Below are 22,658 nucleotides of genomic sequence, written 5' to 3'. Positions count from 1 at the left end.
AAGGTGAATTCAGACTGAACACAAAAGTTGATTTAATTCCAGTTAATTTAACAGCGGCAGAGTTTTTACAGTGAATGTTTCAGCAACACAAACATCAACTTCTTCTTATTCACATCCAGAACAAATGTATCTTTATTTTTTGTTTTTAAGTCTCTGAGTTTCTTCAGTTTTAAACATTTTCAGCATCAACAGACTTTGAGCTGATGACCTGTGTGTTCAGTCTGAACTCATAATCTTCAAAATACACTGATAATTAAAATAATTTGAAAATTTAAATACCACTGACCTGCCAAGAGCACAGAGGTGTTAGCAGCGATCCTATGGCTGAACTTCTCCTGTGTAGCTACACAGCGATAGCGGCCGGTCTTGGTCACAGTAATCTTGACAGTGATGTATGATCGACCTCCTCTTACTGAGATCTGAGGTGTATCAGCAGGAAGAGTGTTGTTATCACTGTCCTTCCACTCGACTGTAGGAAGTGGATCACCATGAGCTTCACACTGCAGCAGACGCCAGTGCTTTGTTTCAGCAAGTATCTTGATAACTGGCTCTGGAGCTGCACCTGAGAACAAACAAGAGGTATAGGTATAGGACAATTATGGCATAACAAAGCATTTGGGATCTCTGTTCCATCTATATTCTGTTTGTATATATGATTTAAAGTCTGAAGAGAAAAATACAGAGAAAAAGCCTCCAATATTGTTTCATAGGTAGATCAGACATGTTTAACTTTGAGGCAGATTCTGACTGATATCTTGGCAGATTCACATACACAGTGAATTTCTCAAAATTTGATAATTTGATTGACATTACACTAAAAATTGTATACACAAAATATCAGACACAGTCAGTCTTTAAACATATGCGCCCCTGATGTGTCAGTGGATCTGTGTTATTGAGAAATATCTTAATTCAACTGTCTGAATGCAAATTATTTTAAAAATACTTGAAATTCTGCTTGACAGCCAAGAGAAGGTTGTAAAGGATTAAACTAGTGTGTTTTTTTTATATGTGTATAGTTTTATTCTTTCATCGAGGGTGGACTGAATATTAGAAATGCTTTTCAGTATCCCAGCACACTACACAGACATGCAGCTTAAAAGAAACACAAACTACAGTCTGCACACTGACAATAACACCGAATCAACATCTCTCAACAGATTCAACACAATCTGATTATTAAAACATTAATGAAGATAAATTTATGAGCTGCATATTGAGACTGATTTTAGTTTAGTTTTTATCTAAATATATCTGATAAACTGGAATATTGAGTGTAAGAAAACTCTGAATGTGTTTGTGTCATGGGAATGATCAAAGCACAATGTTTATTACATATATTCACTGTCATTATAAATATAACATAAAGGTAGTTTTTAGTGTAAATCTTTAACACAAACTGAACAGATGTTGTTGTCTCCAGATGTGTAACACAGCAGAATGACACTCAGAGGTTCAGCTCAACAGATGTTAGTGTGTTGAATGATACTGAGGCCTGTGGAGCTGATGACAGGTGGAGAGTGACGTCATCACAGTCAGGACTCACCTGGGATGTTTTCACCTGTTCTGTCTTTTAATGTTATAAGGTGCGCAGGATGCACGCGACCCGATATTTACAGTAAAAAATAATAAAAACATAAACATCATATTTTCATGTTGACGTCATAAGTCAACACACACATATTACACCTCACCTGAAAGCTCACAGGTTCGTTTTTATCAACACATTCAGGAACCTAAAATAAAGATTTACGACATTACAACAGCAGCGTCTCACTTTACGGCAGTAAACAGTTAGCTACTTACTAGCTAGCCTGTGTAGCCGCAGTTAAACTGTATTTATAGGTGTAAAAACAGACATTTATAGACGAACAGCGGCTCGTTTTAAAGACAAAAGTCCAGCCATTAAATCCAGCTCGGTTAAACGGAAGCGGAACTTAAAACCACCACAATAAAAGTCGATTGTGTCGCTCGTTCATTTTTAGCGCCGCTCGTCAAACTTTCCGAACAACTTCATTTTAATCAATTTAAAGTATCGACAAAAGATTTGACCAATGATGTTCAGTATCTCTGACATCAGTAAACGCCCCGGAACAAAACCAACCAATCAGCATCTTTCTACGACCTGAAGTGACGAACCTAACGGTCTTTTAACTCCAGCAGCCAATCACAGGACAGCATCTGTACGCGAGCTCCACATGTGTGTTATTGACAGCTGCTGTCATCCAATGGGAAGTCAGCACCGTGAAAACACTCTGAGTTAGCAGCCAATTAAATTACCTGTGTGACCATATATGGAAGTGAGTGTTGTGGGACTTCCTGTGGCAGCGGGACACCCACATAACAGAGAAACTTTATTTATATGTTTAAGGAGACATGATTCAATGATAATAAATATGTAAATCTTTATTTAAACACTCACAACATCTTTTTATCGTCCACTTTAACACTGAGGGACATTTTTCAGCATCTTAAAGGGATTTATTATCATCATTTGGTAACTTTGGAGAAGTTTTAGAGAGCTCTGTGGACATCTGCTGGAGATAATCTGTACTGCACTTTCTAAAATATCTCAGAGCCTCTTCTGTCTGGCAACATACAATTTGGTTCAGATATTTTAGACAAGTTGAGGGAGAGATCCTGAGAATTTCAGCCTGATGGACCAGATTATAACTTATTAATTTAATTTAAAACATGAAATCAAACAAACAAAACTATTAAAACTTTGACATTTTCTCTGTTGAATCATTTAGCAGTTCAACTCTCTCTGAGCTTTAAATCAGATCAACACACCTGATGAACCTCAGAGTGTTTGCTTTACAGTGATGTAGTGGACATGTATCAGCTGCTCCTGGTTTTTGTATTAAACTGTTTCAAATGAGTAAATATTAAGAGGCAGAGACGCACAAAATCAAAATGAACCCCAAGAGGTTAAGACTCGACCTGAAAGGCAAAACAAACACATGTTAGATAGTTTTGAAACAGACAGGTAATACTGTGTAAAAGTCATGTTTCATCTCCTACAGACGGCTGAAGCTTCATTGTACAGAGAGACATAATCTGCAGTGTGTCTCTGATATCAGCATGTTTGATACAGAGGTCGTCTCTCCAGATGTGGCTGCAGCTCTGTGGGCTCGAGGCCCTGCCAGATGTGGATTCTGACCACTGAACAAAAGTCCATCTGGGACTCTGGAACCAGTCGCAGCAGTAAATGAGCGACATCTTTAACTGTTTAATGAAAACACTCACCAACAACAAGCTCGATGATGGATGTTTGACTCTGAAGATGTGGAAAAATACAGCTGTAGTTCCCGCTGTCGGCCATCTTTGTTCTTGTGATCTTTATGGAGGCGTTGCCGTTCTGCAGCTGATCTTCAAAATGTGACACGCGATCTGTGAAGTCCCGACCTTGATTTGTGTGGCCGATTGGATCATGAAAGAACACATCCTGACCATCTTTCTTCCAGTCAAAAGCCTTTCCTGCGAGGTTCTCCTTGGTTCTGATCAAACAGGGTAAAACAGCATCACTGTCTTCTTCCACGACCACTCTGACAGCTGGAAGATAAAAACATGTTACTCAGTATGTTAACATGCTGAGTCATCAGGAAACAAAGTCAGATAACAACTTTACACAACAAAAACTCAAACAGCTGTTTCCTCTAACATGATAGTTTTGGTTGTGTCCAGCTTGTACTGACATATTTTAAGTATATTTAATCTTACAGTAAAGTTAATCAGGTTTCTGTTATTGATTGTTTGTGTTTGAATGTTACAAAATGTGTTCAGCTGTGGAAACTGTTCATCTTTATAACACCAGGAGAAGTTGTAGTTTTATTCATGTCACATCTTGATTTATTGGACTGGATTCAAAGACACAACTAACCACCAAACTATCCTGTTCCACAGCTGAACACACATGTTGTTTCACTTTGTCATTCAAATATGTTCACTGAACTTTCTCAGGACATCAGATTAAAGTTTCACATGACAGAGAATTATGTTTTTAAACAGAATTATGTTTTTAAACAGAATTATATTCTCCAGTCATCATGAAGGAAACAAGAACCAGGAAACACAGTCACAAATGAATCTGATGCTGATAATCAATAAACTAGCAGCTACACTGAGACAGATTCCCAGCTGACCCTGAGTCAGTTATCAGACCTCCAGCTGCTGTGATCGTTGGTTTGTGACAAAAGAGAACAAGTCCAAACACTTTCAGGATCTCTGAGTCTCGACTCACATGAAGATTTATGTATTTAATCTTCACTTCAACATGATCAATAATGTTCAATTAAATGTGAATGTTTTCTGTTTCTTTCCTCTGTGACAGTAAACTGAATATCTTTGTGTTGTGGACAGAACGAGACATTTGAAGACGTCATCTTTAGAGACAGAACGTGTTAAAGCTAAACCCGGGTCTCCCCTTCAGGACTGAACGTGGACGCAGGGAGGTTCTAGAACCATCTGCCCTTTTTGCTTCCTATTAAAAAGTGCCGTTATATTGTGTTTTTTTTAATGAATAAATAAATTCCTGATGTGGAAACGGCGGTATAGAAACACAAACACAGTTATCTAACAAACACATTTCCGTGTAATAACTTGTTGTGAGTGTGATGAGCCTATAAAGCTGCTTCTCTGTCTGCTGCAGAGAGAGAGATTTATTATTTATTATCATTTATTTATTCATCATTATTGTTTTTCTTTAATGTGCATATTTACTTATTTATCTATTCATCAATTTTAAAGGCTTATAATATTATAATTTGTCTCTTCATTGACAACAGGATTGACAGTTTATCTCATTTCAACACACTGACCGCTGCCGCCAAGCTAGCCCAAACCAACTAGCGTTATGTCATGAATGCTAAATTTTTGGTTTTTGAAATGAGCTCAGGTACAACAACATGTGCTGTTGTTGGTCGCCACAACAATTCATGAAAAGTGAAGTTTTTTTCTGAAACTTCTTGTGTTGAACATCAACAACTTCGACAAACACGTCTGTGTCCTGCGCCCTCCACGCCGTGCCGAGGAAGGGGGAACGGAGACTAGTGTGGCTCGCAGCTGTAACACTAAAATAAATATTTGGGTTTATGAATATCTTACACAGAATAACTACTGCATGACTGCATGACTTCCCTAACTGACGCTGTGGCTGAACTCTACTGCTGCCTTCAGAAATATAAACTCACTGTGTTTCTTCAACAGTACTTTCCCTATTCTGTTACTGTGCAGGTAGTTGTATGCTTCTGTGCTTTTGTAACTGCGTACTTCACCGGCGTCAACACCATCAGAAAATATAATTAACTATGCTGATGGATGTATGTCGAGCTATTGCTTCATGTCATCTACCCACTCAGGGAGAACCGACGGGTGAGACACTGTTACAGAACGGTCCTCACGACTCATTAAAACATCCGTACCTGTGTATCCACCTCCAATTTTTGTCAATTTTGTCACTTTCTTTGTGTTAAAAGTCGGTTTGTAGAGCGAGCATGACAGCTACGCTGGCATAAACACCAAGTTCAACCAGTTCAACCAGAGGAGCAAAGCCGAATCCCGCTATGAACCATGGGTAAACTCACAAACTCAGGAATAAGGTGGATAGTATTACAGACCTGGAGCTCTTCTGTCTAAGAGCATTCACTGTCAGCTCCCTCACACCCTGATCACAGCAAAATCACCCTCCACATTAGGAAGACACCAACTGACCCCCATGTAGCACAGCCCAGTAAACTCAACCGCTCCAAACAACCTTACAGATGACAAATAACAGCAAGGATGACTACCAGAGAGCAATCAGTCGCCCAACAATCCAATCTCAGTTAAATCATTTTACCACCACCTTATATCCCCACAGTAATGACGGCCTGAACCAGGCTGTTCAGGAGAGTAACTCCATATTTGACAACACAGCATTTCTATCCAATCTGAAAAAATCTCAGTATCACAGTTCAAACTCAGCTAATGAAAAGTGGTTTGACTCTGACTGCAGGTGTCTGAGAAAAACTCTCCGAAAATTATCCAATGAAAAACACCAAACAACCTGATAATCATGAGCTCCGCCTCCAGTACTGGGAGACACTGAAATTATATAGAAAAACACTGAGAGCTAAAGAGGAGCAGCATGAACAGCACCAGCTTGAAGAAACTGAGGAGTCCATTGACTCAAATCATTTTTTAGAAAAAATGGCGTTCACTCAACAAATCAAACAAGGAAGAATTGGCTATTCAAAAAGGGGAAATATGGAAAAGAAACACTTAGAAAATCTATACAGTGCAATCACACTGGATTCAACCCAAAATAATCTGCTCAACAAACTAGAAATCCTAGAATCAATCATTAAAGACAACCAAAGTCCTTGAGATTATGAAATAAGTGAAGGGTTATATCCTTTAATCATGTATAAAGTAGCCCCATACTCTGGGAGAAAAGGAAGATGGTGAGAAGAATTGGGGATGTGGGAGGGTTGGAGGGAGGCAAAAGATAAGAACATGAGTGGACATCACATGCCCGAGACCCTTAAAATTATGATTTATTAATATAACAGTTAAGTAAAGAGTGATACGCGCTGTCGGCTGTTTAGGACAAATAAACAAGAAAGGTCAGCACAGTAAATGATTCCCTGTGCAGTACTTTTTGATATGACGAGCCTCTACGAAGTTGTGATTTATGGTCGCATGGTTGCATACAGGCAAAAAAAAAAGTCTCTTTTGTGTCGCCCCCAATCCTGACATCAGATCTGCACTGACCACATCTACATCCTCCACACCCTCATCCAGAAACACGTCCACCACAACAAAACACAAACTGCTCTTGTTTTGTAGATTTCAAGGAAGCATTCCACTCAATTTGGCATCATGGTCTGTTTCTGAAATTACTAGAAAAAGGTATTGGAGGGAAAATCTACAACATTATTAAGACAATGTACATAAATAATAAATGTGCTGTTGGAACTGGAACCATGAAATAATTATCTATGTATTCTCTCTCTGCTGTGAGTACACAGAGCAGTATTGTTAAACACAGTCATGCCAATAAAGCTTGTTGAATGTGAGAGAGAGACACACACACACACACACACACACACACACACACACAGAGCTGCCTCATCAGAACTCCACCACACACACATATTTGCACTTGTTAAGCTAACTGCTTGTTAACGAGAGATAATAATAATCTGACAGCTGTCTGTGTCGCTGTTTATCTGCCACAAATCTTCAACTTCCTCCAGATGTTGAGTTTACTGTGACTTTGCTGTTGTAAACATTTCTGTTCCTACTAACAGTCACAGTGGTCACTTCTTGGTTTTGTCACATTTTAAGATGTGTAGCCTGTATTTCTAATAATAAACCAGTGTTGTATTGCTTCTGAAGGACTGCAGCTGAACTGCATGTCACCTCAGTATTATGATGATGTGAATAAACTCATGCTGACACAGTAGAAATGGCAGCTAAGCTGTGAGCTTTCTATAAGAACTTTGTTCTCTCATTTTAAACTAATCCTCATATTGTCTTATCAAGGCCTGGAAAAAAATGGCGCGCGCTGTGAACGCGCACGTACTGCCCGTTTCTGACGTTGAGCCCCTTCCCCTCTATGATCACGTGCACGTCTCTGTTGTATTGATCAACTACTTTAGTTTATTCAGGAGCTTCAGACACACACGCGTTTTATTTAACCACCGATAAAAGAGTCCAAAGATCACAAGAGTTTCTGTGAAACCTGCGAGAGTCTGCAGCAGGATGGAGACGACGCACACGCACATGCGCACATGCACGAACATGCACGCACACACAGCAGTGATGACGACACATCGTTATAAAGCATCTCGAATTAAAACTCATCATCATTCTGCTGTAACTCTTCTATAATCGATCCGATCAATACTATCGATGTGCGCTGATTATCGGTGTGCATGTGACGTCACCGGGCGCTCAGCAGGTGTCTCGCGCGCACTTTCACATCCAGCTTGTCTCCACATTGTTCCTGTTGAGATGAAATCAAGTGAAATGACAAACTGTCAGTGATGATGATCAGTTTTCTTACCGTCTCCAGAGCAGCTCAGCAGACAGAGACACACGAGAGGAAGAAGCTCCATAGTTGTTGATGTCCTCTGAGGACTTCACCTCACTGATGGAGCCGCGAAAATAACGGAACCTCAAAGAAAACGACGACGCCCTGACTTCTTTCTCAAACACTTTCGGTTTCGCACACTGACGTTGCAGCACTTCCGGTACAAATATTTCAGAATAAAAGCAGCATCGCCACATATTATTTCATTTCACTTTATGTCATCGGTTAGATTGAGAGATTCCTCGTGGCAGAAGTTAATACTGTGTGTTTAAACTCAGTTCAGTTCAACACAAAGACACAAATGTTGGTAAACCAGTTGGATCCCAAAGGGCAAAACTTGACTTTCTCTCTGACCACACTGCCCTCAGTTAACACGCAGCTTCACACAGTCGGTGAGCACGAACATGTTGGAACCACTGAGCAGCATTCAGGAGAGAAATTACAGTCTGATGGATGTAAATATGTTATAATATGTTATAATAATGAAAAACACGAAGGAGTGTTTGCAGGGGACGAGTTTCTTGGAAAACAGCAGCTTTATCAAAACAGGAAATGACATGCACACACACGCGCGCGCACACACACACACACACTAAATGATAGATGGATTGATAAAGTTTCTATTTCTGAGTCGTCACATGGTGTAAAAACCTGAATAAAACCAGAGAGCAGACATTTACAATCAACCTGTTTACTGACAACAGTTTATCAAGTGTTCCTGAGAACATGTTCAACACAGTTTATTATTCTCATCCCATTATTCTCATTGTATTTAATTAAATATCGGACAAATGAACAGCAGATGACTGCACTCTGTTTTCTTGGTGTTTTCTCTGTATGTTGACAGAGGTGCACACACCTGACCGAGAGCAATACATGTTTATATGGGAACAAAAACAGTGACGTGTTGAATCTAAATGTGAAAGAGAACCCATTCAGATTTAACATGGAACTTAATTTTTACATACAAACATATTTCTAACAATTTGTGTCCAAAATGTGAAGAAAATGAGCAAAATATTGAAAATATATCAGTGAAAAAACTGCAATCAATTTATTACATTTATGTCCCAGACAAACTCTGTTTAATGTTCGTGTCTTTTTAATTTTGTGTCTTGGAACAAAACAGAAAAGTTTCTTTAGCTCATGTGTGAAACACAGAAGCTGTTTGATCAATAACGGACAACAGCAGCTTTCTCAAAAGAGGAATTGAAACGTATCACACCCTTCACACTCTGCACACACACGCTTGAGTAACGGGAAGCCTGAAAGTCATTTTCTCAGCTACAATATAATCATAAAGATTCTGACTCTGAAACGTCACACTGTGTAAAAACCTGAATAAAACCAGAGAGCAGACATTTATAATCAACCTGTTTACTGACAACAGTTTATCAAGTGTTCCTGAGAACATGTTCAACACAGTTTATTAATTTGAACCTGAAATATCTCGTCTGTGTGCAGTATTTAACTAAATCTAGGACAAAATACAAGAAAATCCAACTTCTGCTGAAGGTTCTCAGTCATCCAGGTCTCAGTAACTCTCAGTGCTGAATCGTTGACAACTGGACTAGTTTCAGTTTCCTGAAGACGTTCAGAGGCTTCTTCAGTTCTAACTAACTGGAGAGGAGTCAACAGTCAGTCTGTCGTTGTTCTGTGGTGGATTTGTGTGTTTTTGGTGTTTTTCTTTCTGTTGTGCTTGCAGAGATGCACTGAGACGCTGGGTGGAGTTTTCCACTCATCATCAGATGACCTCTGGTCTTCACGCTACCTGCTGCCAGATGATTTGGTCAGTCAGACGTGACACATGGCTCCGGCTTTATCGCCTTCTAGTCAGACTACTTGTGTTTTCATGCTTTCTTCAGGAGATCTAATGTTTCTGTGTTCTACCTTCAGTGTTTGCCAGCATATCCAGCTACCAGTGGCTCCACTTCCAGCAGCCCAGCAGCTCTGCAGCCAGCAGCCTCGCCCTGCGCTCACCTGAGTCTCTACTCGCCACGCTTACCACCAGCGCCAGTCTCTATCTATAGGCTTCAACTATCTACAACGAAGTGTATAGAATCATATAACAAACTCTGAACCTAGTGGATCCGACATCCATACACCAGGCTCTAAACACCGGCTGCAGACCAGGTAGCTCCATTCTTCACCTGATCCCTCACTCTCTGCCAGCACCTCAGCACTCCCCATGTCCCACCAGGATCCCCAGAGCTCCGCCTGCTGTCCTGGAGGAGCAGTACAGGTGGGAAGAACTCGCTTGACTCTAGAGGAACGTCAACACTGTACAAATAACCAACTGTGCATCTACTAACCCTGACACAGCCCGGACACCACCTCGCCTTCTGCCTGACTCCTGGAAAATAAACTGTTCATCAAACCTGAGAAGCGAGCAGGCGCTTTCTTACCATTAAGTCAAAGGTCGGCACTTGGGCCCCCTGACCTGCAGGGGCCCAGGACCTCCGGCCAGCAGCCCCCCACCAGTGTCTTTGTACATTAGAATTATGTTCTTCTGATCAGAAAATAAAGGAGAAAAAAAACAACAAAAAGCAAATCATATCATCTCACTCTCTCCCCGTCTCCATCCCCGTCCTCTCACACACCAGACTACTACTGTAGTTGAACACACACTGTTTTGTAATTTTTTTGTAATGCATTGCACAGTAATTTGTAGTTATTGTTATATAGTAATTTCATAATTGCCATTTCATTCACTCTCTCTCTCTCTCACACACACACATGAATGCACACACACACACACACACACACACACACAAACTCACCTCACCCAGGTTTTCAGTGGAAGTATGAGTCATGTGATCAGTGACGTGTTGCAGCAGGTGTGAGCAGAAAGAAAAGAGTGACTTCAGGTGAGAGTTGGAGCGTCTCATCATCACAACCCTCCTCTGTTGTCTTCATGCAGCCACATCTGATCACACAGGTTTGACTTCATGAAGACAGAGGCTGGTTTTAGGACAGCAGAGGGCGTCACAGTCACGAACATGGGAGCTGAAACTAACACATGACTTCTGGAGAAGATATCAGAGTTCAGGTACAGATGATCAGCTGACACACCGTTTGTTTGCTCAGTAATGTGTGTGTGGCTCAGGTGTAGATGTCGGGCCTCCTGCTCTTTGTATCAGCTGCTGTCATTACAAAATGCTCAAGTTACCAAAAAACTATGTTCAGATATGTAAATCTATTTATTAAAAAAAAAGAAAAAACATGTTTCCAAATCATGAAGTTGACCGTCTCTCAGTCAGAAACACAGACCCTCACTGTGACACACCTGTTACAGGTAGTGCTGCACTGAAGTAGACCACCATGATTCACATTCAACTGATTCTGATGGATCGATTTTATATTTAGTGATTTATATTTAATGTTTAAGTTCTAATAATGACGTCACAGAGACAAAAAGTCTGCCTATCAAAATAAGAGCCTGCAGCTGGCAGTGAGTCTGCTTTCTTTACTTTCAGCAGTGAAGTGATTTACTCCCTGACAGAACATTAGACATTTATTATTGTACACAAACACATTTTATTTTTTACATTTGCAGCAGACAACTATCATAAATATGCAGCATGTAATCAAACAAGTCAGCTGTCAGATGTTGTTCTTTCATATCTATGACAGATTTACATCTGCAGCATTGATCTGATCAGAATCAAATCATTCCCAGGATGCTTTGTGAGTGACGGATGCCCCGCCCCCTTTCTGTGACATCAAGCCCAGCGCAAACTAAACTAAGAATAATTAAAACATCTGCAGAATAAGACACAACAGTTCAACAGCCTCCAAACTGATTTATTAAGTCGAATCTTTGACAACAAACTGAACATTAAAACCTTCATGAAGGAGGATTTACTGCACGACTGTTGTATCAGACTGCTTCAGCTTCAGCTGGCTGCACGTAATAAACTGGACACTGAGTGTAGAGTTCAGTTAGTAACTGACTCTGGATCAGCACCTCAACCAATACAAGGAAGCGTAAAAATATAAAAAATAAAATAAGCCTTCATAAAAATAAAATATTCCCATGGTAAATGATAATTGATAAATGTGACAAAAACTGAAAAAAAAAATGTAATCCATAATTTTGATGTTTTCTCTCATAATTCTGATTCTTTTAATTCATTATTTTGATGTATTTTACTTTATTCTCTAATAATTCTTAAGTTTTTATTTACTAATTTCAATGTTTTATGTCAAAACCTTAATTTAGTTTATGTCATGATTATGATTTAACATGGGAATATTTTTGGGGGCCAGACAATAGTCCAACAATATCAATTACATTAATATAAAACAAACCATAAGTGTCACATTATATTAACTGGTAGCTACAAAATGTTGACAGTGACTGACAGTGTTAACAGCAGCTTCAGTTCAGTGAAGTCTGATGGTTTTAAAGCACATGTGGAGCTCAGTCAGGAGCTTTAAGCTCTACAAGCAGTCTGATAATATTTGGTAAATAGACGCATTTATACATCACTGCTGCCCTCATTCATCCATTCACTCACTCACTCACTCACTCACTCACTCACTCACTCACTCACTCACTCACTCACTCACTCACTCACTCACTCACTCACTCACTCACTCACTCACTCACTCACTCACTCACCGATGGCAGTCAGCTACCATGCAAGGTGCTGGTCTGACCATCAGGAGCAGTTTGGGCTTCAGCCTGTTGCTCAAGGACACTTGGACATGTGGACGGGAGGAGCCGGGGATCAAACCAGCGACGTGTGACAGTTCTTTGGTCCGAGCCCCTCGACTCTGAACACTTGTATAAAACTTGGACTGTTCTGGTTTCATTAAGTCCCTTTTTAACTTGGTCCATTTGAATCTACACTGACGACAGAGTAAAAATGAGACGCATCAGATGATCAGAATATAAAAATAAAAGAATAAAAGCAACATAGAACAGAAAGAAAGAGCTCGTCTTTGTCCTCAACAACATTAATAACAGAGTCAACGACTACGTTCAGACGATCTTTACTGTCAGTTGAACTCTGTTGAACAGAGACGTGAAAGAAGAAGTTGTGTGAAGAATTAAAATCCAGCTTGAGAGAAAAGTTCAAACCCTGCAGACTTCCTGTGTTGGTCAGTCACTACTTGAAGTGGATGTGAATGTTGGTTTGTTGGTTTCAGGAAGTGAGTCGGTTCAGATGTTGTTCAACCTCCCTGTGGCCAGGAAACTACAGCATGGTTTAAGATTTAAATGAGGTCAGATTTGTGGGAAATATCAAATAAACTGCATATTTAAAATCATGAAGCTGAACTCAGCTCAGCTCTGGGTGAACTAGTTTGTACGACGTCTTGTCGAACCGAATCTGAAGGCAAAAGATTTTAACGTTAAAACAGAATTTGTAGAAAAGCAACAAAAGAAAAAGCAAAGTGACGACATGATGTGAATATAATAAGTTGGTTCGTGGAGATAAACAGTTGATTCTCCAGTCAGAAGCTTTTAAACCGCAGCAGAAGACACAACGTTATAATTAAAAGAGCTCCAGTCAAACTCTGTTTCTTTTGCACTTTGTTACATTTTCTTTTTATCGATTCCACAAATTTCTCCCGACTGTCGAGCCCAGAAAATGTTTCTGGTGTTTCCACTATGTTCACACAATCTTTCTTTAAGTTGAACTCTGTTGTACACGAGACGTGAAAGAAGAAGTTGGTCAGAATTAAAGAGAAGTTCGAACCCTTCAGACTCTCTGTGTTGGTCAATCGCTGCTTGAAGTGGATGTTGATTTGACGTCTTTTTACTCTGATTCTGAGTCCGACACTTGGTTTAGTTCAGGGACAGATTGAGGTCGTGTTAATGAGATACATGCACATCGACTAACAGCTTTCATTTATTAATCTTGCTTCCATCTCAACTATCTGCCTCAACACAACATGAACTCTGAACCTCAAACTGAAATTAACTTTAACTTTAAAAACCACATTTCAATTCTCAAACGGTCTGAAATAAGCGCAGAGCAGACAAAATGTCTTCACCATCATCCAACATGGTGGAAACACACACAGCAGAAAACTTCATGGCACAAGCAGAGCTGGTTAGTTTCTGATCAGGTGGACCCAGTGGTACACCTGCAGGAAACAAAACAAAGTTACAGTGAAGAAAGTCTGACTGACCTGATCCTCCTCTGAGTGTAAATACACACAGAATGATTCACGTCAGAGAGATAAAACATCAGTCAACACTCTGAACATCAGAAACATAAAGAATGAGTTCTGGTTCTGTTCATCATCAACATGTTGATAAAATACGTAATTTAAACTTACGTGTCCTACAGTTGTGTTTCCAAAGCAGCAAAGCTAGAACAACAACAGCAACAAGAAGAACAACATGAGCAGTCCAGTGTTGGAGCCTGAAACAGATGAAGAGTGAGAGTCAGAGTCAGAACTAGTCAGAACATCCAAACACTTAAAGAATGAAGAAGATGTTGTTATAAAATGTCTGGATGTTCCGTCTGAACACACACGATGTTGTCTGGAGTCAAATAAAACTTGACTTGAATAAAACCACATGAGGAGGAAGAATCTCACCTGGTGCTGCAGCTGCACCTGTGAAGATGACAGGAAGTGATTCATCAGTTATAAACAACAACAACAGGATTATAAATGTCACGTTACAGTGTTTCTGTTCATGACTTCTCTTCACTGGGACAAGAAAAGTTAAACATTTCTAACTTCTCACAAACATTTTTCAGACTGATTCAAACTGCCGACACTGTTTCTGACTCACAGCAGATCGTTTAACTCTGAACATTAAAACTTGTTGAGCAGAACAAATATATTAAAATGCATCACATGAAATTTGTTGTCTCACTATTTCAGTAATATCAAAAATGTTATGAAATATGAAACATGGGATCTTCAAACCTCGTACAGCACTTTTGTTATCAGTGGTTCATTCACTCAGTGGCCACATTATTAGGAACACCTGCACAATCTGATGTAATCCAACACAACTCTTCTGACATTAACTTTATCATATGATGTATTAATGTTCACTTTTTGTAGACACGGTCATCGAGGTGTTAATGCAATGATCAGTATTCAGTACAACAGCACCTTTAACTGTGACCTCAGTAATAAACACACAGTTTCATCTACATAGTTCAATTAATAAAGTCTCTCTCTAATCTCTCTAATCTAAACACAGCTAACAGTGACACATTAAAGGACGTCATGTGAACTTTGTTTCTATTCACATTAAATAATAAAGAAAATGTGTTATGAAATGTGAAACACAGGATCATTAAAAGCTCGTCTCCTTCTGTTAACATAGTTTGTGTGTGGACACTTTAATAGGAACACCTGTACAATCTAAAGTAGGCTGAGCAACATAAACAATATAAACTGTTGTCATGATATGAGAATATATATTGTTTTAGATATTTGATATTCTCACATGGTGATATATCAAAACTGTCTCCTGGTTCTAAAGGCTCATTACAGTAAAGTGACGTCATGTTCTGAACTTTCTTTACCCACTGAGTCATTATATCAGCATTATTGATGATTATTGATCAAAAAATCTCATCCTGTCAATGTTTTGTGAAAGTAACAATCATCATTCATCAGTATTGATCTCACAGTGGGGCCTATCTGGTCGAACATATTCAGATATTTGATTTTGTGGCTCGTCCCAACACTTCTGAAGTTCTTCTGAGAACATTTCACATTATCCAGTTACACATCTTATATCAGGATGTGGCCTTAAAATATCTTGATATCATTTTAAGGTCGTACCTCGCAGCTCTAATCTGAAGTAATCCAACACAACTGTTCTGTAACTTCAATCATTTATAATTCCAGCAATATTATATAATCTTATAAATCATAACTCATCACTTCAGATCAGCGTCGTGTCAGATTATCTTCTGTTTCCTCTTCTACTCACTCAGCAGCTCATATTCTGTTTGTCTGTTCTGATCCAGTTCTGTCAGTCGGGTCCATCAGTTCCTCCACAGTTACACCTCCTAGTTATTATGTGCTGAACAACCAGCTCAGCTGTGTGTGAGACTCACTTTGTGTGCTGTGATTCATTTTAGTGTGTGGATGCAGAAATCTTTGTTCAGTCACCACATGTCTGTACATTGAACTTGTCCAGGTGTGAACTCACAGACAGTCGGTGTGAAGGATTTAAACAGTCAGCAGCAGAAGAGGCAGCTGTGGAGCTTCACTACAGGCCTCGTTTGTGGAAACTGCCTCTCAACTGGAAAGGAGCCACAAACTTGACAGAAAAGGAGGCTCAGAGTTCAGGACCACTTTCAGTCTGAGCTCCTCAGTGGACCTGAGCCCGGTACCAACATCATTCTTTTATGTCACTGACAAAAAGATTCAGTGATGAAGATCCTGTGACATCAGAACCAGAAGCAGCTCCAGTGTGACTCCAGGAGACGGAGCTCAGATGTGTTTCAGGACTCAAAGTTTCTCTGATTAATCAACTAAATGAACTCATGAATCAAGTGTCTGTGTTCAGATTGTTGTCATGTATAATTACACACAGAATAACAAACACACTGTGGCCACTTTATGAGGCGCACATTAATGATCTGCTGCAACACAACACAACACAACACAACACAACACAACTGTTCTGACTCAAACTTTTACAATGAAATATAAAGTCAAATAAAGATTTCTGCAGTTTGATGCACAAACTTGTCAGTGAGCATCATAACTGTCCTCAGATGTTTCCTCTGAAATATATTTACTGTAAACAGAGTGAGTGTAACACTGTGAATCTAACTGCATATCACATACAGCACATAGAGTGTTAATGATTAATAAATGTTGTACATCGTCACAAAGACAATAATTAATGATGTTCATGTTCCTAAAAGGTGAATTCAGACTGAACAGAAAGTTATTTTCTGTTTGTTTAATCCTGGTGTGTGTGTGTGTGTGTGTGTGTGTGTGTGTGTGTGTGTGAGAAAGATATTATCATTATTATTTACATATTAAATCAGAACTAACTAAGGAATCTCACCTTGGATATACACAGAGGTCACAGCAGCAACCTGATGGCTGAATTGCTTCTGTGTAGCTACACAGCTGTAGTCGTCAGTCTTGGTCACAGTAATGTTGAGAGTGATGGATGAATGACTTCCTGTTTCTGATATTGGAGTCGACACATTTTTGAGGATGTTACCAGCAGCGTTCTTCCACTCTACTGTGAGAGGTGAAACACCACGAGCTTCACACTGCAGCAGACGCCAGTACTTTGTATCACGAAGTGTATGAATAACTGGCTTTAGAGCTGCACCTGTGAACACATTATATAAACAACAGATCATAAAGAGTCAGTTTCAGCATTATTAATGTCATATTGTGATTTTGTTCATCTACACTCTGCTTGTATTCAGTTTACTGTGAAGAGAAAAACACAATAAAAACCTCCAGCAGCATTTTATGGGACGATATTTCAAACATTACAAACTACAGTTTTTTTAACTATTAGAGTGTTTAATGTCTTTGAGACATTTAGTTTTCCAACAGAAACATCTGCCCTTACATTTGATTCAATATACATATGATTGGTGCATCGCTTTAAAAATGTTTAAATTATTTCTCATCTGTCACTAAAAGTTGGTCCAGTGAAGTGACGGGAGGACAGAAGACTTCGATTGTGGTTTGCTATAAAAACACGAGTTGATAAGTTGATAATGGTGAATTTCAATTATTATTAGTATAAACACCAGTGACATTAAAAGATGTCCAGCTTAATAAAGTACAGTCATGTTGATTCTGACTTATTTTTAAGTGTCACAAGATGAACCTGCATCTTTTCTGTGATACTAAAATATCTGTGATGCAATAAATAACACAAATATAAGGAAAACTTATTCCAGTCTGTTTTAGAGGCATGTTAAGAATTTTCAGCATATTCGAATGATTTTAAAATATTAATAATTTAAATGATTTTCTGGACAATTCTGACAAACCTAGTTCAGTGTATTATTAAACTAAAGGAGGAAACAAATGGAAACACTGAAGCATTTTCCTGATGGAAGCTGATGAAGGTCTTTGTACCAAAACATTATTAACATTAATCCTGATTGAGGTCAACAGGAGTTTTTGTCCTGAGTTACAGAAGCTCAGAAAGTCCATCTGATGGCTGCTCCTGTGTCAGAGCTCGTGTCAGGTGAAGAATATCAGGTGAAGTTTGATGATGTCACAGTTTATTGATGATGTCAGAGGCTTCAAATGTCACTGCTGCTGCAGAAAGAGCTTCTTTCAACTTACAGATAAACTATTTCATCATTACTGAGATAAAAAATAAGAAAAGGAATATTGTGATGTTGGGACTCAGAAGGATTGTTACATAAATATTAAACATAAAGTTAAAGTCATGAACCCAGAATGAACCTGACACTAAACTACATTAATAAAGTAGATGACATTATTCTTTCATGTCAGTAAAAAGACTTTATATGGAGGATTTGGGGGAAATGCTGTAATTAATTATTTTACTGCAGCATATTGCACAGTAACTTCTTCATGTAATGAGACAATCTGAATAAAAGCATCAGATTTAATAACACACAGGCTTCTTGGACTGAAAAGATGTTGTTGTATAACTATAATATAATAAACGTGTCCACCTGTAAGTGACGACTGATCCCAGTCAGGTGAACACAGAGAGGTTCAGGCCCACAGATGTAAGTGTTCAGACTGACAGGCCTGAGAAGACATTTACAGAGACATGTAGAGGTGGAGAGTGACGTCAGCACAATCAGGACTCACCTGGGATGTTTTCACCTGTTCTGTCTTTTAAGACTGGATCTGAAAGGCAAAACAAACACATGTTAGATAGTTTTGAAACAGACAGGTAATACTGTGTAAAAGTCATATTTCATCTCCTACAGACGGCTGAAGCTTCATTGTACAGAGAGACATAATCTGCAGTGTGTCTCTGATATCAGCATGTTTGATACAGAGGTCGTCTCTCCAGATGTGGCTGCAGCTCTGTGGGCTCGAGGCCCTGCCAGATGTGGATTCTGACCACTGAACAAAAGTCCATCTGGGACTCTGGAACCAGTCGCAGCAGTAAATGAGCGACATCTTTAACTGTTTAATGAAAACACTCACCAACAACAAGCTCGATGATGGATGTTTGACTCTGAAGATGTGGAAAAATGCAGCTGTAGTTCCCGCTGTCTGTTTTCTTTGTTCTTGTGATCTTTATGGAGGCGTTGCCGTTCTGCAGTTGATCTTGAAAATGTGAGACTCGATCTGTGAAGTCCCGACCTTGAGTTGTGTGGCCGGCTGGATCATTAAAGAACACATCCTGACCATCTTTCTTCCAGTCAAAAGCCTTTCCTGAGATGTCCTCCTTGGGGCTGATCAAACAGGGTAAAACAGCATCACTGTCTTGTTCCACGACCACTCTGACAGCTGGAAGACAAAAACATGTTACTCAGTATGTTAACATGCTGAGTCATCAGGAAACAAAGTCAGATAACAACTTTACACAACAAAAACTCAAACAGCTGTTTCCTCTAACATGATAGTTTTGGTTGTGTCCAGCTTGTACTGACATATTTTAAGTATATTTAATCTTACAGTAAAGTTAATCAGGTTTCTGTTATTGAGCGTTTGTGTTTGAATGTTACAAAATGTGTTCAGCTGTGGAAACTGTTCATCTTTATAACACCAGGAGAAGTTGTAGTTTTATTCATGTCACATCTTGATTTATTGGACTGGATTCAAAGACACAACTAACCACCAAACTATCCTGTTCCACAGCTGAACACACATGTTGTTTCACTGAACTTTCTCAGGACATCAGATTCAAGTTTCACATGACAGACAATTATGTTTTTAAACAGAATTATGTTCACTGATGTTTCTCTGATTTATTATCAGACGAAGCTGAAAGTTGCTTCTCTCTCTGTGTGAACTCTGACAGCTCGATCTCTGAGGTCGCTGCTCTCCAGTCATCATGAAGGAAACAAAAACCAGGAAACATTTTAAGAATCTGTTGGTTTGACAGATCTTATCATTTATCAGACGATGTCTCACCCAGATCAAGTCAAACCACACAAACAGGTTTTACTGCATTGTTGATAAAAAGTGTGAGTGGTAGAGAGACGACAACATACACTGCTCTGGTTTTATATACATGTGTTGTGTTGTGGACAGAAAAAGACATTTGAGGACGTCATCTTGGACTTTGAGGAACAATGATGGACATTTAGTTTAGTTTTTAATAATATATAACTGCAGAATTCGAACATGTTGCTAACGAGCACCAACCTCTGTCAGTTCATATTCTTACAGCTCAGAGCGGATGATGATGAACTGACCAGTGTCTGTTCACTTTATTACTACATTAGTTTATTCAAAGAGTCCAAAGTCCAACACACAACTTGATTTCATTTGTGTTCTGTGTTCGGATCACGTTGGTGTCAGAGAGGATGGAGTCAACATCACATTCAAACCTTTGTGTGTTGTGACATGTTCACTGAAGAGTCTCTCTGCCTGCTGCACATCATATATTTACGCTTACTTAGAACGTGTGCAGCTAACTTAAAGACACACTCCTCAATTCCTAACAATATTTTAACAATAAATATCTATAATTAAAGGTGAACTATGCACATTTTGTTTCTGGGCCTATGAACAAACAAAGAGAAAGAGTTTTTGATGAATAGCAGTTTGCAATAGTGATGTGGCAGGAAACACAGTAAAATTGAGTGTAAAGTGTGCAAGGTTAAAATCTCATATGTAGCAGGCTCTACAAACAGCCTGTATAGGCACATTAAAACTGCGCCACTCAGCGCCCATTGGTCAAGTTAAGAGTGATTGACAGCCATCAAGCCAATCACAGCAATATGACCAGACCCACAAGTCCCGGCTGCCCGGGAAAGTAAAACAATTACATGCTAACAGGGAGCTGCCGGGAGACCATGAACACACTGGAGGTATGAAACGGTTGTTTAACTAGTTAATAATGTAGAATTTTGTCTGTAAATAACTCTGTCTTGCTTTGTGGCATGTTAGCTAATATTAAGCATGCCAGGTGTCAAACAATTAGGCCAAGGTAGCCAGGTAAAGTTAACGGTAACTGACGACTTCCACTGATTTTGACATTATTCAACATGATCATTATTCTTTTTTATTCTGTTAGGAATTCCAAAAAGAAAGAGGCAGCAGAAGATTGACTTCTTTTTCAAGTCAAGTTGTCATGTAAGCGGAGTTATGTGTCAGGAGTACATTCATATTCTTGCATTAATGGCATGAAGGTGTTCATTTATGTAATTTAAAGCTAGTTTTTGGAGCTTAAAACCTCTTATATCAACTCATCACTGTTTCTGCTCTCATTTGTTAGACATACAGCTCCTCCAGGAAATGTCCCGGTCAGTTCAGAATAGCAGTGCATGTGTGAACGCTACTGTACATTGTACACTGCTATTTACTGCCACTTACTATATAGCTAAAGCAAATAAACTAGTAACACAAGCAGAAAAATCAATGTATCTAATTAAAATGATCATCAAGGTCAGTCATTGTTCTCCTGGTAAAATAAAGGCATCTGGCCACAATGTAGGCAGCACAGAGATGCAGGGAGAGGGAGAGGCCAGGCAGGGACCTGCTCTGTGGATCCAGATGATCAGGTGAGAAATCTGAATGAGAACTTAATCAGCTTGATAACATTAGTTTTAACCTACGCCGACATGTCGGCAGTAAATAAAACTAGTAACACTGGGCCTGATACTGGCATACAGGTGAGATATAGAGTAAAAACTTTGAGAGAAAAACATTGATTTTCACTTAATGGGATTTTAAAGAGAAGCTTTATCTTGATTTTGTAGGAATCCACGCAATTTCACAGAATATTCCTTTACATGTGAATTCAAATGAGTGTTGTCCTCAAAACTTCTAAATGTGCAAATTTTCATATATAAAATATCATAAAATTGTGGGAAATGTATTTAAAACAAAAAAAAACTATTATGATACCCCCCCAGTATCTACACCATGGTTACAACGTTGTCTGGAAGGTTTCATTTCATCAGAAGAGTTTCTGTGAAACCTGTGAGAGTCTGCAGCAGGATGGAGACGACGCCCACGAACACGCACACACACAGCAGTGATGACGACACATCATTATAATGCATCTCGAGATAAAACTCATCATCATTCATCTATAATTCTTCTATAATCGACCCGATCAATACTATCGATGTGCGCTGATAATCAGGGAACATGTAACGTCACCGGATGAACGCCGAAGTTTAAGGTGTTTCTACTTGAACTGAACTATTTTCTTATGTCTCTCAGAATTGTAAAAGGAAAAAAAAAAAAGAACTATTTCTTCAATATTATGACAGCCTGATGAATGTATAATCTTAATATCCAACCAATAACTATATGATTTTTTAAATTAATATCGGTGAATGTACAGACTTTTTGTAGTTTGTATTGTCTGCGTGACCAATGTATATACCTCTTTTTGTTATTATCTTTCTTTTATAATTATTTCTCCTGATTAGTTCTTTATTTCATGAAATCTCTTATTGTAATGTTACTTACTTGTCAATAAAGATTAAAAAAAAAA

General features: G+C 39.0%; 1 protein-coding gene and 2 long non-coding RNA genes across 3 annotated transcripts in view; 1 reads left to right on the top strand and 2 right to left on the bottom strand.

The window, feature by feature from the left end:
- The window catches only part of LOC119021446 (hemicentin-1-like), a 123,876-nt gene that overhangs the window by 79,718 nt on the left and 21,500 nt on the right, over window positions 1-22,658 (bottom strand). Inside the window, exons 6-10 of the mRNA XM_037101749.1 lie at window positions 8,051-8,130; window positions 3,250-3,555; window positions 2,936-2,943; window positions 1,547-1,577; window positions 287-562 (exon numbers count right to left, since the gene is read on the bottom strand). Coding sequence (XP_036957644.1) covers window positions 287-562; window positions 1,547-1,577; window positions 2,936-2,943; window positions 3,250-3,555; window positions 8,051-8,102 — 673 coding nt within the window. The 5' untranslated portion in view covers window positions 8,103-8,130. The remainder of the gene's footprint in view (window positions 1-286; window positions 563-1,546; window positions 1,578-2,935; window positions 2,944-3,249; window positions 3,556-8,050; window positions 8,131-22,658) is intronic.
- Window positions 9,725-10,603, top strand: LOC119021464. The gene is made up of 2 exons (XR_005075590.1): window positions 9,725-9,866; window positions 9,974-10,603. It is a non-coding gene; the product is annotated as an uncharacterized LOC119021464 (long non-coding RNA).
- LOC119021458 lies at window positions 13,060-16,085 on the bottom strand. Its single transcript, XR_005075584.1, has 3 exons — window positions 14,633-16,085; window positions 14,369-14,454; window positions 13,060-14,173 (listed from the first exon to the last, which is right to left on the bottom strand). It is a non-coding gene; the product is annotated as an uncharacterized LOC119021458 (long non-coding RNA).

This window comes from Acanthopagrus latus, chromosome 6 (genome assembly GCF_904848185.1).
Source record: "Acanthopagrus latus isolate v.2019 chromosome 6, fAcaLat1.1, whole genome shotgun sequence".
Taxonomy (NCBI): domain Eukaryota; kingdom Metazoa; phylum Chordata; class Actinopteri; order Spariformes; family Sparidae; genus Acanthopagrus; species Acanthopagrus latus.
Note: the sequence above shows the minus strand (reverse complement) of the source record. Positions and strands in the feature narration are given on the sequence as shown.